The sequence below is a fragment of the Barbus barbus genome, assembly GCF_936440315.1.
Source record: "Barbus barbus genome assembly, chromosome: 25".
Classification (NCBI taxonomy): domain Eukaryota; kingdom Metazoa; phylum Chordata; class Actinopteri; order Cypriniformes; family Cyprinidae; genus Barbus; species Barbus barbus.
Window position 1 is genome coordinate 26,804,986 of NC_136753.1, and position 13,620 is coordinate 26,818,605.

Below are 13,620 nucleotides of genomic sequence, written 5' to 3' on the forward strand. Positions count from 1 at the left end.
TTGACTATAAAAAGTCACAAACGATAAATAAAGCAACAGCAGATCTTCTGGAATTCGTATTCATGCAACATTAACGTTATAACATGAAGTTATATCTCCAGTCGTCATTAATAAACAAGATACAATTATTAAAGTTTCATCCCGTCTTCGGCATTCAAAGCTCGCCAACCTCCGCAAAGTGGCCAAAAAGATAGCGAACAGAATGCAAACTTGCCTGGAAAGAACTCTCCAAATGTGAGTTGAAGGTGAAAAGCAAGCAGCAGAACGGCGAAGTAGTTCCTTTGGTCCATTCTTGCGGTCACTACTTCACACACTCGCTGTCCGTTCGCGCGCGGGAGAGCTGAAGGTTTCCAGGCATCGGTGATGCAGCGCCGCGACTCAAGCCGCCAGTCGACAGCTGTCTGATTGTTGGTTTTCTGTACTGCTACGGCAGGGTGTGTGGGGAGGAGAGTGGGTGCGAATGAACGAGGAGAGGGTTCCAATATCCCCCAGGTCCCTAGACCTGCCTGCCAGAAATACTGGTGAAGCGATGGTTTACACACTACAGCGCGCGCTGGAGACGCTCTCTAGTGCACTGCGCGATACGGTGCGCACTTGCGCGGTGCCTAAAAGTAATTCAACACCCCTGAGCAATGAGTGAGAGAGGCTCCAGACCACTCTAGTTTCATTGTTTTCCACGGTGTTACAAACAGAGGCCCCAAAAAGTATTTGGACACTTAAGACACACTTAAAAATGTATGAATGCTGTGGGGTTGCCAACAATATCAAGCCAAGTATTTCAAATATAGCTCAAGAACACTTATTATGCTAAATATTTTACAAACATAAGTTTTAATTATTAAAAAAAAACATAAAATAAAATATAGGCCTATAAATTATATGGAAATTTTGTTAGTGGAATATACCAACAGTTAAAACCATGAACTATAAAGTATTATAATAAATAATACATTGTATAAGGCTGTCTCCCAAAAACCTAGTGTGCTGCCTAATCAGACAGTATTTTGGGGTATTATGGGTTCAGAAATGCTGTAACCATGTCTAAGATGGCCAAAAATCTATAATAATGTCATTAATGGTTCTGTAATAAACAGGACAGACAGGCAGACAGACAATTCAGGTAGAATGACAGATTTAAGAAATGACACCGATGGACAGATGGCATTTGAAGATGGAACCTGGTTTGATATTCAAATACCCAAATGCTTTTGTAGCTACTACTAGCTAAACATTTGACTGCACACAATTCCCATTGCATTTTGCATCAAGAGAGTGAATCCAAGCTTGTTTTTTTTGTTTTATTTACATGTGTGTGAGGAAGAGAATGCAAGATCTAGTTGAAGAATGCTTATAGTCAACTCTGTGGTTCATTTATAAGATAGAAACACCCTGAGTGGGCAGATTTCAGTTACAGTGTTTTATGGTTAGACCTAATTTATGAATTCATTATTTAGTGATGTGGAAATCAATGGCTCATTAACACAGAAAGGTGCCCTTTCATCCTTCATACCAACCCACTCTAGTCCATGAACCTTCACTCCACTATCAATCTCCCGTGCTCATCCCATCCTATTGGTTTCAGCTGCATAAAGGCAAAAGGTATTTTTTTAATTAAAACAGAACAACTATAAACAAAGCAGGTTTATTTGGCATTAACAGTGAAGTAAAAAAAGAAGTAGTGATAGAAGTAGTGATTTTTTCTTCCCTATCAGGATGTACATCAGAGTGAAAAAAAATAGTAGGATGGAGTCTTTGTTCAATCAGTCGGATGTTGATTGGATGGAGGCTGAACTGAATGTGTGCTTGCAGTCTGTTGTGAGAAAGGGGCAGGACTTGCAGACTAAATGATTAGAGTCTTAGAGGTATGATATTTTGGTCAGAAAACTCTATCATCTATCTATATCTATCTATCTATCCATCTATATCGATCTATCCATCTATATCTATCTATCCATATATCCATCTATATCTATCTATCTAACGTATCAGTAGCTTTCTTTAAAAAAAAAAAATAGGTATGGTGTAATTTCATGCCAAAATGCCAAATATTACTTTTTTCTTTCTAAAATATCTGCTAAATGTATGTTGCAAGTAACACAGAAAATACATTTTCAAATTACAGATTTTTTTTATAAAGTGCCAAAATGTATTTTTTTATTATCTATTTTGAACAATATATTACATTAAAATATTACATTAAAATACACAAAAATATTTCAATTAAGCTTTAGTTATGTGACTATTATAACATCTATATTAGCAATATTGTGGACAATTGTATATTTTGAAACATAGCAACTACCTAGCACTGCGGGACTACGAATGTCTTAGCAACCACACAACTATGCCCTGACAACCACAAACCAACACCTGAGCATCAAGTTCTGCATGGGCCAACACAACTAAGACTCAAAAACCTTCAAAACATTTGACTAACATTCAGTAACCTTCAAACAAATATTTCAATATATTTTAATATATTTCAATATATTTTCATATATTTCAAATACAAATACGCTAGCATTTTGAATATTCATAAAACATGAAGAGTGTTAGACCTAGATAGCAGCCTTGTTCTAGCCGAAATATAATAACTGCTAACGACAATAGCTGTGGGTGTGCGAGTTGTTTGTGTGAGTAAGAGAGAGCACATCTCAAATGTACAAACCCGATTCCAAAAAAGTTGGGACACTGTACAAATTACGAATAAAAAAGGAATGTAATAATTTACAAATCTCAAAGTCAAGTCACATTTATTTATATAGCGCTTTTAACAATGTAAATTGTGTCAAAGCAACTGCACAATATCCCAAAAAAATAAAAAAATAAACTTATATTTTATTCACAATAGAATATAGATAACATATGAAATGTTGAAAGTGAGACATTTTGAAATGTCATGCCAAATATTGGCTCATTTTGGATTTACATTGGAGCTACACATTCCAAAAAAGTTGGGACAGGTAGCAATAAGAGGCCGGAAAAGTTAAATGTACATATAAGGAACAGCTGGAGGACCAATTTGCAACTAATTAGGTCAATTGGCAACATGATTGGGTATAAAAAGAGCCTCTCAGAGTGGCAGTGTCTCTCAGAAGTCAAGATGGCGAGAGGATCACCAATTCCCCCAATGCTGCGGCGAAAAATAGTGGAGCAATATCAGAAAGGAGTTTCTGAGAGAAAAATTGCAAAGAGTTTGAAGTTATCATCATCTACAGTGCATAATATCATCCAAAGATTCAGAGAATCTGGAACAATCTCTGTGTGTAAGGGTCAAGGCCGGAAAACCATACTGGATGCCCGTGATCTTCGGGCCCTTAGACGGCACTGCATCACATACAGGAATGCTACTGTAATGGAAATCACAACATGGGCTCAGGAATACTTCCAGAAAACATTGTCGGTGAACACAATCCACCGTGCCATTCGCCGTTGCCGGCTAAAACTCTATAGGTCAAAAAAGAAGCCATATCTAAACATGATCCAGAAGCGCAGGCGTTTTCTCTGGGCCAAGGCTTATTTAAAATGGACTGTGGCAAAGTGGAAAACTGTTCTGTGGTCAGACGAATCAAAATTTGAAGTTCTTTTTGGAAAATTGGGAAGCCATGTTATCCGGACTAAAGAGGACAAGGACAACCCAAGTTGTTATCAGCGCTCAGTTCAGAAGCCTGCATCTCTGATGGTATGGGGTTGCATGAGTGCGTGTGGCATGGGCAGCTTACACATCTGGAAATTCACCATCAATGCTGAAAGGTATATCCAAGTTCTAGAACAACATATGCTCCCATCCAGACGTTGTCTCTTTCAGGGAAGACCTTGCATTTTCCAACATGACAATGCCAGACCACATACTGCATCAATTACAACATCATGGCTGCGTAGAAGGAGGATCCGGGTACTGAAATGGCCAGCCTGCAGTCCAGATCTTTCACCCATAGAAAACATTTGGCGCATCATAAAGAGGAAGATGCGACAAAGACCTAAGACAGTTGAGCAACTAGAAGCCTGTATTAGACAAGAATGAGACAACATTCCTATTCCTAAACTTGAGCAACTTGTCTCCTCAGTCCCCAGACGTTTGCAGACTGTTATAAAGAGAAGATGGGATGCCACACAGTGGTAAACATGGCCTTGTCCCAACTTTTTTGAGATGTGTTGATGCCATGAAATTTAAAATAAACTTATTTTTCCCTTAAAATGATCAATTTTCTCAGTTTAAACATTTGATATGTCATCTATGTTGTATTCTGAATAAAATATTGAAATTTGAAACTTCCACATCATTGCATTCTGTTTTTATTCACAATTTGTACAGTGTCCCAACTTTTTTGGAATCGGGTTTGTATTTCCTAATAACTTTAGATCAATGTGCACCACCCACGACCCCCAAGCTAGTCACTCCCCATCTCATAACGCTGCAAGACAGCCTCAACTTATTTCCATGCTAACTAGAATGGCTTCAGATCAGTATTACAATGAGAGGACAAGAGTCAACTGTGTGTAGTTTTCCGCATTCCTCTGAATGCACACAGACACAGCATGATACGCTGTTTCATCTGTTCTTCTCAGCTCCCAAAACAGCTTAGCAGGGTAAAATAAAGTGGAGCCGTTTCAAGCTCAGGACATACAATGATAAAGAAATGTGTAAAAATCTACTATTGCGTATATATAATAATGCTTCATATATAGTATAATTACCATTAACTTTTATGCTCATCATCCAGTTGCACCCAGTTTAAGATATTCAGCCTCTGCAGTTAAAGTCCATTGATATGGATGAGTTGAATCATATAGTTATATCAAAATAGTTTATAGCGCTGTCTGTTTCAGCTCATGAAAGGGTTTATACAAATTAGGTAGTGGTGAAACAAATGTAGTGCTAATATATAAAAAGTTATATCCATACTAAAAGTTATATACATGTGTGTGGGTGTGCGTGTGTACAATCCTTAATTTAAATATATATGTAAATATTGAATATAATAAATATATTCATTATGTAATTAATAAAATAGGAGTCTGAAAGCACATTGATAATCTGGGATTCAAAGCCTAAAATATAAGAATAAGAGTTATGTTTAAATGTAATACATTTAAAACATGAAATATTAATAAATATTTACTAATTCTCTGTAACTACAAAAAAGCACAGATGTTCTTTGGATCATTCTCAAATCATGCTGGAAAACAAGATCATCAGCTTTTACACAAACTTGTGGAGCTCGAGTGTTGCTGTCATAAAAGCAAAGAGGTGGCAAACTAAATACCAAAAAAATAGAGAAATTCATTTTAATTTTTCAATTCAACCTTACTTGTTTTTTTATGCTGATACTCTCATTTGATAAATGATGAAATTATAAAATCATTGGTTTACAAAATATAAGCATGGCCTCAGTGGCCTCAAACTTTGCTGCCCCCACTCTATAGATATACAGTATTAAACTTAAAGGAAAAAGCAGAACTAGTGTCAGGCAGCAGAGTTAATAAACACAGCAGGGGGCTGTGGATTGAAAAGGTCCATACTGTAGGTGCAAATCATTCTGTTGCTGCGAGAGGTGGGAAGTCGTCCCCCCACACACCTGCCAATAGTTACAGCCACCAGGAGGCCTTTCTACAGCTTGAATGTGTGTGTAATATGTACTCTGTGCCTGAAGGTTTCAACCATTTACCACGTCATCCCAATCATCGGGAAGGTCATAAAGAACTCTTATAAGTGTGATTGTCCACCATCAAAGCATGCAATGTGCCATCCACTCTTCTTTTCTCCTGCATGCAGGGAACATCTCTCGGTTACTCAATAGATTTAATTGGCCGGCTCAAAGCCTGCTGGGTCGAGTTGGACAATTTAAGAGGCGTTGCTTAAAAAAAAGAAAGTGTGAGCTAATGATATTTCTTTGGGTGGTATTGGAAAACAGTGAAAATGGTAAAGTAGGGAATTAGCTACTGTATTTTTATGAGTTCAGAAAAAGAGTTTTCTAATCACCAGAGAGATGGACTGGCTATTACGGATTCAATATGTCTCTGGCAAACTAGAGGGCAAGAAAGATTTTTGTGTAGTGCTAAATTCATGCATTATGTATATATATTAGATCTCAGCTTATTGATTAAACTGCATGTCTGGAATCTTCAACAACCTCCAAATGCAAATCATAAAGTTATAGATAATACCATACAATGTTTCTTCCAGTGAATGATGTGATTATTACAGCCAAGTATTTTACACAGTTGTAGGAAATTTCTTCAGCTATGGCCACTTTTATGATTAAAATAACATTTTCATCTTTTTATTTTTGTTATATAAAAGACACATTCAAACTTTCCTTATGCATTTTAGATTGTCCAAGACCACTAAATACTCAATAGTAATATATAATATACACAATACAATATATTACAAAATATAACATTATTAAATCCATAAAAATATTTAAATATTACCTTTTATGTTGATAGACCAATATTTATTTTTTGAAAAATATTCTATGATTATTTCACTCTTTGACTATAATCAGAAACTAAAATAAATAACCAGAGGCCATTTCAACATATTCATCCCTTGAAAATTATGCAATTACATTTTTACGCAATCAATTACATCCATACCTCAGTACCCTAATTTCCATCACAACAAAGATGATGTATACGGTCAAATTAAACTAGTCCACAGGGCAGAGAGTGCCTATAGTTGAAGAACCTCTACTTAGTCCACAAGGCACATATAAAGCACTGTCTCCATGCATTTCTAGAAACACAAGATTGTGCACCTATTAAAACGCATCCTTGACAGTTCATTGGCCATACTGAAAATCTTTTATGCCCACATCTTTCTGACTATATTTTGACTATTTAAGTTTTTATATTGGTTCATATTTTTATAATATAAAGTCTGTTGTTTATTGAAGCTCCTGAGGTAATATTCATTTTTATAATATATTTTCACTCTCATCACAAACAGGCCCCACAACCTTCAAAACTCCTCCAGAACTTCATTTTAATTCTTCCCGCATGCCACGTCGTAACACTTTTGCTCCTTCATCAAATACACTAGACAGCACAACAGGAAATTGTGGTCAATCAGATCAGATACTTGTGCACCCAGGAAGTTATTGGAGACCAGTGTCGGACCGGAGGTCGGTTTATTGGGATGTGCAACTAACATATCGCTCATTGGGATCTTAAATCACCTCTTATCATAATTACAAGACCACTGACATTGCATTCATTTTTTTTTTTTACAGATTCAAGGGATAGTTCAGCCAGGAATAAAAGTCTGTCATTGTTTACACAACCTCATGTCACTGTTACGGAGCTCCAAGGAGGAAGGAGATCAGGCAAAGATAATCCAAAAAACAGTCTTTAATAACAGTCCATTCAAAAACGTGTAACAGACAATAACTGGCAACTGAAATGGGGAAAACTCAGGACTTATAAACCCAGGGGCTAATGGGATAATTAATGAAACAACAGGTGGTGACGATGAACTTAAGACAAAAGCAAAAACTAGGTCAAAAAACATAAACTCACAGACATGTGACAGTCACTCCAAACTGGAAGGACCTTTGTGAATAAAAAAAAAGTCATAGAGGTTTGGAAAGACATGAGGGTGAGGAATCAATGACAGAATTTTCATTTTTGGGGTCAAATATCCATTGGGACCAAGGGCCACTCATATTCTTGAGTGGGCGAGCTTATAATATTTCAAGAGTTCATAAGAACGCAAGACAAAATCACAACCAAGCTGCAACTCCCAATTCAATTAACTAAAACTAAAGTTTAACTAAGTTACAATATTTTACGCAATGTTACAGAACGGTTGCGGAAGGAACTGAAACCCAAATCGTGGCTGAGCTACAATTTCCAGTTCAATTAAGTAACTCCTCTGGCGTCAAGCTAAACAAACACCTTCACAAACAGTCATAATTGCGAATGAAGTTTAATCAATCCAACTTTTGTGTAATGAAGTTTTGTAACAACGGCCAGTGGCTTTAATCGATTACACAGCCGTGAAACTTCAGATAGCTCATCTTGTTTGCCTAGCGTCGGGATATTAGGTCCTCCGTTCCAGGGCAGAGACCGCTGCGTAACTTCACATGGACCCATTACTCCTTCCCATGACTTCTCTTTCAATTAAAACATCTCAAACAACGTCTCTCCCCGTGGAGCCGTTTAATGAGACGACTAATGCGTGTAATATCAGCTTCACCTCAGTGCTGGAGAAGCGCTTCTCTGGCCTTTTAATACCAACGCATGTGTGCTCGAGAAACTCGGGACCCCCTGCTGTTTGCAAGAAGCGAGAGCTCCCGGGACAAAGACCTCTTGTGGAAATGAAGCGACTTTCTGCTGAACTCGTCTGATGTCAAGACTGCATCTCAAGGATGCAGACAATGACCTGAAGACCTCACTGTTAGTTCAAAGTGTTTAAGGGTAGGAATGTGGTGGAGAAGGGAAGTGTAGAGTGAAACTTGAGCAAAGATGGAAGCCCATTACTCATATAAAGAACTGCATGGATCAATTTTGATGCACTACCTTGGACATAATTTAATGATTGTGAGATCAATAGTCATAATCTTATGTGCTGAGCACATTAAGAGGCTATCATTTGGAAAAAGCACCAAAGGGCCGAGACGAGGACCGGGCTGAAAAGAGTCTGAAAACACACTAGGAACTTAGACACACAATATTCTTTGTAAGTGCACATGGCAGATAATATATTTTTGATTCAATCACGCAGTGGCTGAATATGGCCAATTACGGATGATTTGATGAGCACTTCCCAAAAGGCCAAGATTAGATTTCAATTTTACAACGAAAATGGATAAATTAAATAAAAGGAGATATATTAAGATAATGGAAAGGAAAAAAAAAATCTCTATATATTAAAGGGATAGTTCACCTAAAAATTTAAATTCTGTAATTTTTACTCACAATCATGTGGTTTTAAACTGTATGACATTCTTCTGATGAATACAAAGGTGTCCAAATGACATCGGACCCCACTGATTTCACTGCATGGACCAAAATAAAAGAAGAAAAAACTAGCAGCACCAAAATATGAATGCTTTTCAAACCGTGTCAGGCTGGTTGGGATGCTGGAACATGAGAAACAATAATAATAAGAAAATGTATATTTACACACTGTACCTTTAAGAAAATTCTAGAATTCAAATTACATAAAAAATAAAAAATAAGTAATTAACTAATTAAATTATATTAAATAAATAATAATAATAAACATTTAGAACAAGAAATAAATAAATAAAATAGATGGGGGACAATTTTTTCATCTGTCATATCAAGTTAAGTTGTTCCTTACCATATTTAAAGGCAACATTACATAACTTCTTTGTAGGCCAGTCTGGATTTCAGCAGTCACTGTCATGGGAATTAAGATTTTAACTATATGAATAATTCATGTGTTCAAGCACATTTAAAAATATTCAGCTTATAACTGTGGATGGGATGTTTGCTATCTTGAGTCTCTGTGTATATGCTCTCAAGTTCACAAACATAATTTGTGAGCTTGTGTAATTTCAGGTAAATATTTGCCAGATGATGCCAATTCTCTGAACAATGTCAGAATGGAGAATAGGACAAACAATTAAATAATCTTGGCAATCAGGCTTTGGACGTCAAACCTCATACAAAGGACCTGAGAGTTAATTTGCATTCTGAATGGAGTGTTAAATCTCACATTGTCCGTGTCACAAAGACGGCTTTCTTCCATCAGAGAAGTCAAATCTTTCCTTGACTGCACTATATAGTTAAATCATGCCTTTATGTTTCGAAATGATAGAATTTTAAAGAGAACATAAAAACAAAAATTCAGATGATCCATCGTCTTGCACTTTTAATATTATACATTTAAGAAATGGAAGGTTTTGTCCGTATTGTACCATTACACAACGCATACAGGTTCTGAATGTATAATAGCATGTCAAAACACATATATGTTTTTCATTCATCTCTCTTAGAGAGCTGCATGGTGCGCCATAGCCAACGCACACAGAAAACACTACATTTGTCTGCATTTCATCCTGAACAATACCTTGAAACCTTCGGGGAGATGAGGGGAGAGAAGTGCACAAGTGTAATATAAGAGGAGATGAAAAATAAATAGCATTTTTATATGATTTTCCACCCCTCCACATCAGTTTTATAAAAGTGGTGCAATGGGATGCTATGAGAGGCTTCTCTAGTAAAAGGTATTGGGAGTGCAGAGTAATAATTTTCTTTCTCCGGCCGCTCAACATTGATCTGTGCTAGTGAAATCATCTCTGGGCTGTTATTAAATCATCATAGCAGAGCGGTAGACCACACACACACCCACACACACACACACAGCTCTTATAAAACAGAGACAAACAGCAGTTTCTTAATATTTTACATTATTGAGCCAGTAGAAGATAAATTCAATTTTATTTCTGAAGTCACATATTTAAAGGGTGCAGTTTGCTAATAATAAATTAATAAATTTTTAATAAATTAAATATATTTATGACATACATTTACCATATAAATATTTTAAGCTTCAGAATATATATTCACACAAATATTTATACACACACACACACTACTGTTCAAAGGTTTGTGCTCAGTAAAAAATAAATAAATAAAAATAATAATGTTTTTGAAGGAAGTCTCTTTTGCTGACCTGCATTTATTTATTCAAAAATACTGTAAAAACAGAAATATTTTGATATAGAATTACAATTTAAAGTAACTGTTTTTCATTTGAATATATATTAAAATATAATTTATTCCTGTGATGGCACAACTGAATTTTCAACAGTCATTACTCAAATCTTTGGTAATATTTTTGTGGTAATCATGATACATATTTGTCAGGATTTTTTGATGAATAGAACATTTAAAAAAAATAAATAACAAAAAATAGTATTTATAAGAAACATTATTAATATGTATATGTTGAATTCCCCCCCCCCCCCCCCCCCCCCCCCAAAAAAAATTTTTTTTTTTTTTTTTTAAAGTTAGCCAGTAATGTGATATTTAGCCCCTGAAATGAAAATTGTACCAGGGGAACCCCACCAAGAAACATATATTTGATCCCCTGAAAGGCGGTAATTTTTACCAGGTGTCGGGGGACCCCCCTCGAAACACGACTGGGCTAGTTTTGAGTAGCAATTGGGCAGGTTTTTGTTGTGAAAACCTGGCAACCCTGCAGTCAGAACCGTTGAAAAGTAGGTTTTAGGAATTATCAAGTGGGCTTGAGACATGTCACAGGTCACAGACTAAGTAAGCCGCTAAAGGCTAATGTGCTCCAGTCTTTACGAGGAAGAAGAACAGCTCAACTGCAACCAACTAGCTCCTGCAGTATTAACATATATGTGTGTGAATAGGCATTGCTTTGCACACAAGACCGTCCAACGCTACATTTAGGAGATACACACAAGGAGCTTGTGAAGGCAGTGCCCTTTGCTAATCCAATGCTAATACTAATCTCCTGACTGAGAAATACCCGCTCACACCTCTTGCTATGACTTCTGTGCAACAAGGCACGACTCCCGTTGCCTACGGAAGAGAGAGACGTCAAACTGTGTGACTGAGGGAAGGCTTGAGAAAAGATATAAAATCCCTCCTGAAGGGGAAAAAAAAAATCCTACTTTGACAGTCAGGCCTCTAAGAATGATTTTGCTCAGGGTGTTTTCGCTGTGAAACTTTGGAGAGATGGATTTGGAGATGAAAGGTGAATACCAAGATGCAGCATTTTGTAACTGAGAAAACATGTTTTGCCACGGAAGCAATCACAACAAGGATTTACAAGAGTTTCTTCTTCTTTGATCTTTACCATTGTCAATAACAGGGCACATAAATGGCAACCCTGATTCAGTATTTCATCATGTCGAGGGGTCAGACAAGGATAGTCCAGCGGAAAAGACACTGCAGGGTTTGAAACCTGGCCTTGAAAATCCGCCTCTTAGTCCTGGCTCCCTGTGAAAAGTCTCTTCATCATTAAATAAGAGCCAATGACACACACATGGCCAGTCACCTCTGTGGCTAAGCAGATAATGGATTAACCGATTATCCCATCTGAGCTGTGTCGCGGCTTAGACAACTTCACAGTTCATCAACATCCAGGCAGGTCAAGTCATCATAAAGGACGGATAATGACAAATGACAAAACACTGGCGCTGACTAGGTAGCTTTAGATAAAGATTAGGCAGTCGATAGTCTTAAACAATTAATTGGGGGTAATCTTCAGAAATAACTGAAGTTTGCCACATGTTTCCTTTCGAAATTAAGCGCCCTTGATTCGAATGCATTTACGTCAACATGAAATCAAAACGAACCGTTTGCTTTCTTAATACATATTCTTTCTCTTACTGTGCACATTTTGAAGTGCAACAGTAATAACATATTTTTGTAGGCCAACTCAAATGTTTGCATCACCCTGGTTCCCTCCACAAAAACCCAATAGTATTTTTCCATTGGCTTTAGGATTAATGCTGAAAATAAGCTCTGTGGTGAACAAATGTTTATGATTCTTACACATTTTGTTCATCATAATACATTTTACAAATGAACACAACTTAAATATTTTGTACTTTATGTATTTTTAAGCAAAAAAGTGAAAAGCTAATGAACTACACCACGATTGCATGACTTCAACTCGGTCATTACCAAGCTTTGGACAAATCTTTAAGTCTTTATTAAAAATATATATAAATATATAACTAGTGAGATTTTAAATGTCGCCATGATGACATTTACCTAATGTCCACAACCTCTTTAGTCCCATTTAAACACTTATTAGAAACCGCCTTTTTCAAGTAAAAGCTTACAAGAAAAAAACAAAAGGGGGTGTTACTGATGTATTTTATGTATTTTTATGTCAAGAAAAACATATATTGAGCTAGAACTGTTCACCACAGACCTCATTTCAGACATTAAACCAAAAGCCCAATCTAAAAACCCACTGACTTCAAGACGCTGAAACCAAAATACTAACTCATTTATGGGTTTTGGCAAACAAAAAATGCCATTCTATTCTATACTGTCCATTCCTGCAGCTTGAAAAGTAGAGCATGACGCTTGCAACACAGGGATGGGTTCAACTCCCAGGGAATGCATGCACTTGATGCAATACCTGCTTTGAATGCAGTGCAAGTAGCTTTGGATGAAAGCATCTGTCATAAATGTAAAATGTAATTATTCAATGACAATTCTGTCTTTAAAATCTTTCATCGAATGTAAAAACTGGCGAATAGTTAATGCAGCAGTTTGTTAGATTACCATTTAAACAATAAAATCTGAAGAAGAAGCATTTCCACTGGGATATGTCAAAAAGCGATGCAAGCAGCAACCATACGATGGGAAGAAATCCAGTTGTGAACTTGTACAGCTCGCTAAATTGCATCACGCATGCCCAGCCTAAATCCGCAAACGACTTTTAAATTTGCATTTAAAAAGGATTTCCTCCATCATTAACTGATAAGCAAAAGTCTTACGGCAATAAACAAGCCTAGAGCACTCTTTTAAACACAAACACCTGTGTTGGTCTTCTTATTGTGACCAGTCCTTAGGAATCAAACAGAACAGCCATTTTAAAAGTCAAATTAGGTAAAAGCATTAAATGTAAAGAAAGCACACACAAAAAAAACT

At 36.5% G+C, this 13,620-nt stretch overlaps 1 protein-coding gene across 1 annotated transcript in view; it reads right to left on the minus strand.

Moving 5' to 3' along the window:
• LOC306844805 (receptor-type tyrosine-protein phosphatase T-like) overlaps window positions 1-290 on the minus strand; it is a gene marked incomplete at its 5' end in the record, with an annotated part of 223,783 nt that extends 223,493 nt beyond the window's left edge. The window contains one exon of the mRNA XM_079377179.1: window positions 211-290. Within this exon, the coding sequence (XP_079233305.1) occupies window positions 211-290 (80 nt within the window). The remainder of the gene's footprint in view (window positions 1-210) is intronic.
• Window positions 291-13,620: the final 13,330 nt, after the last annotated feature.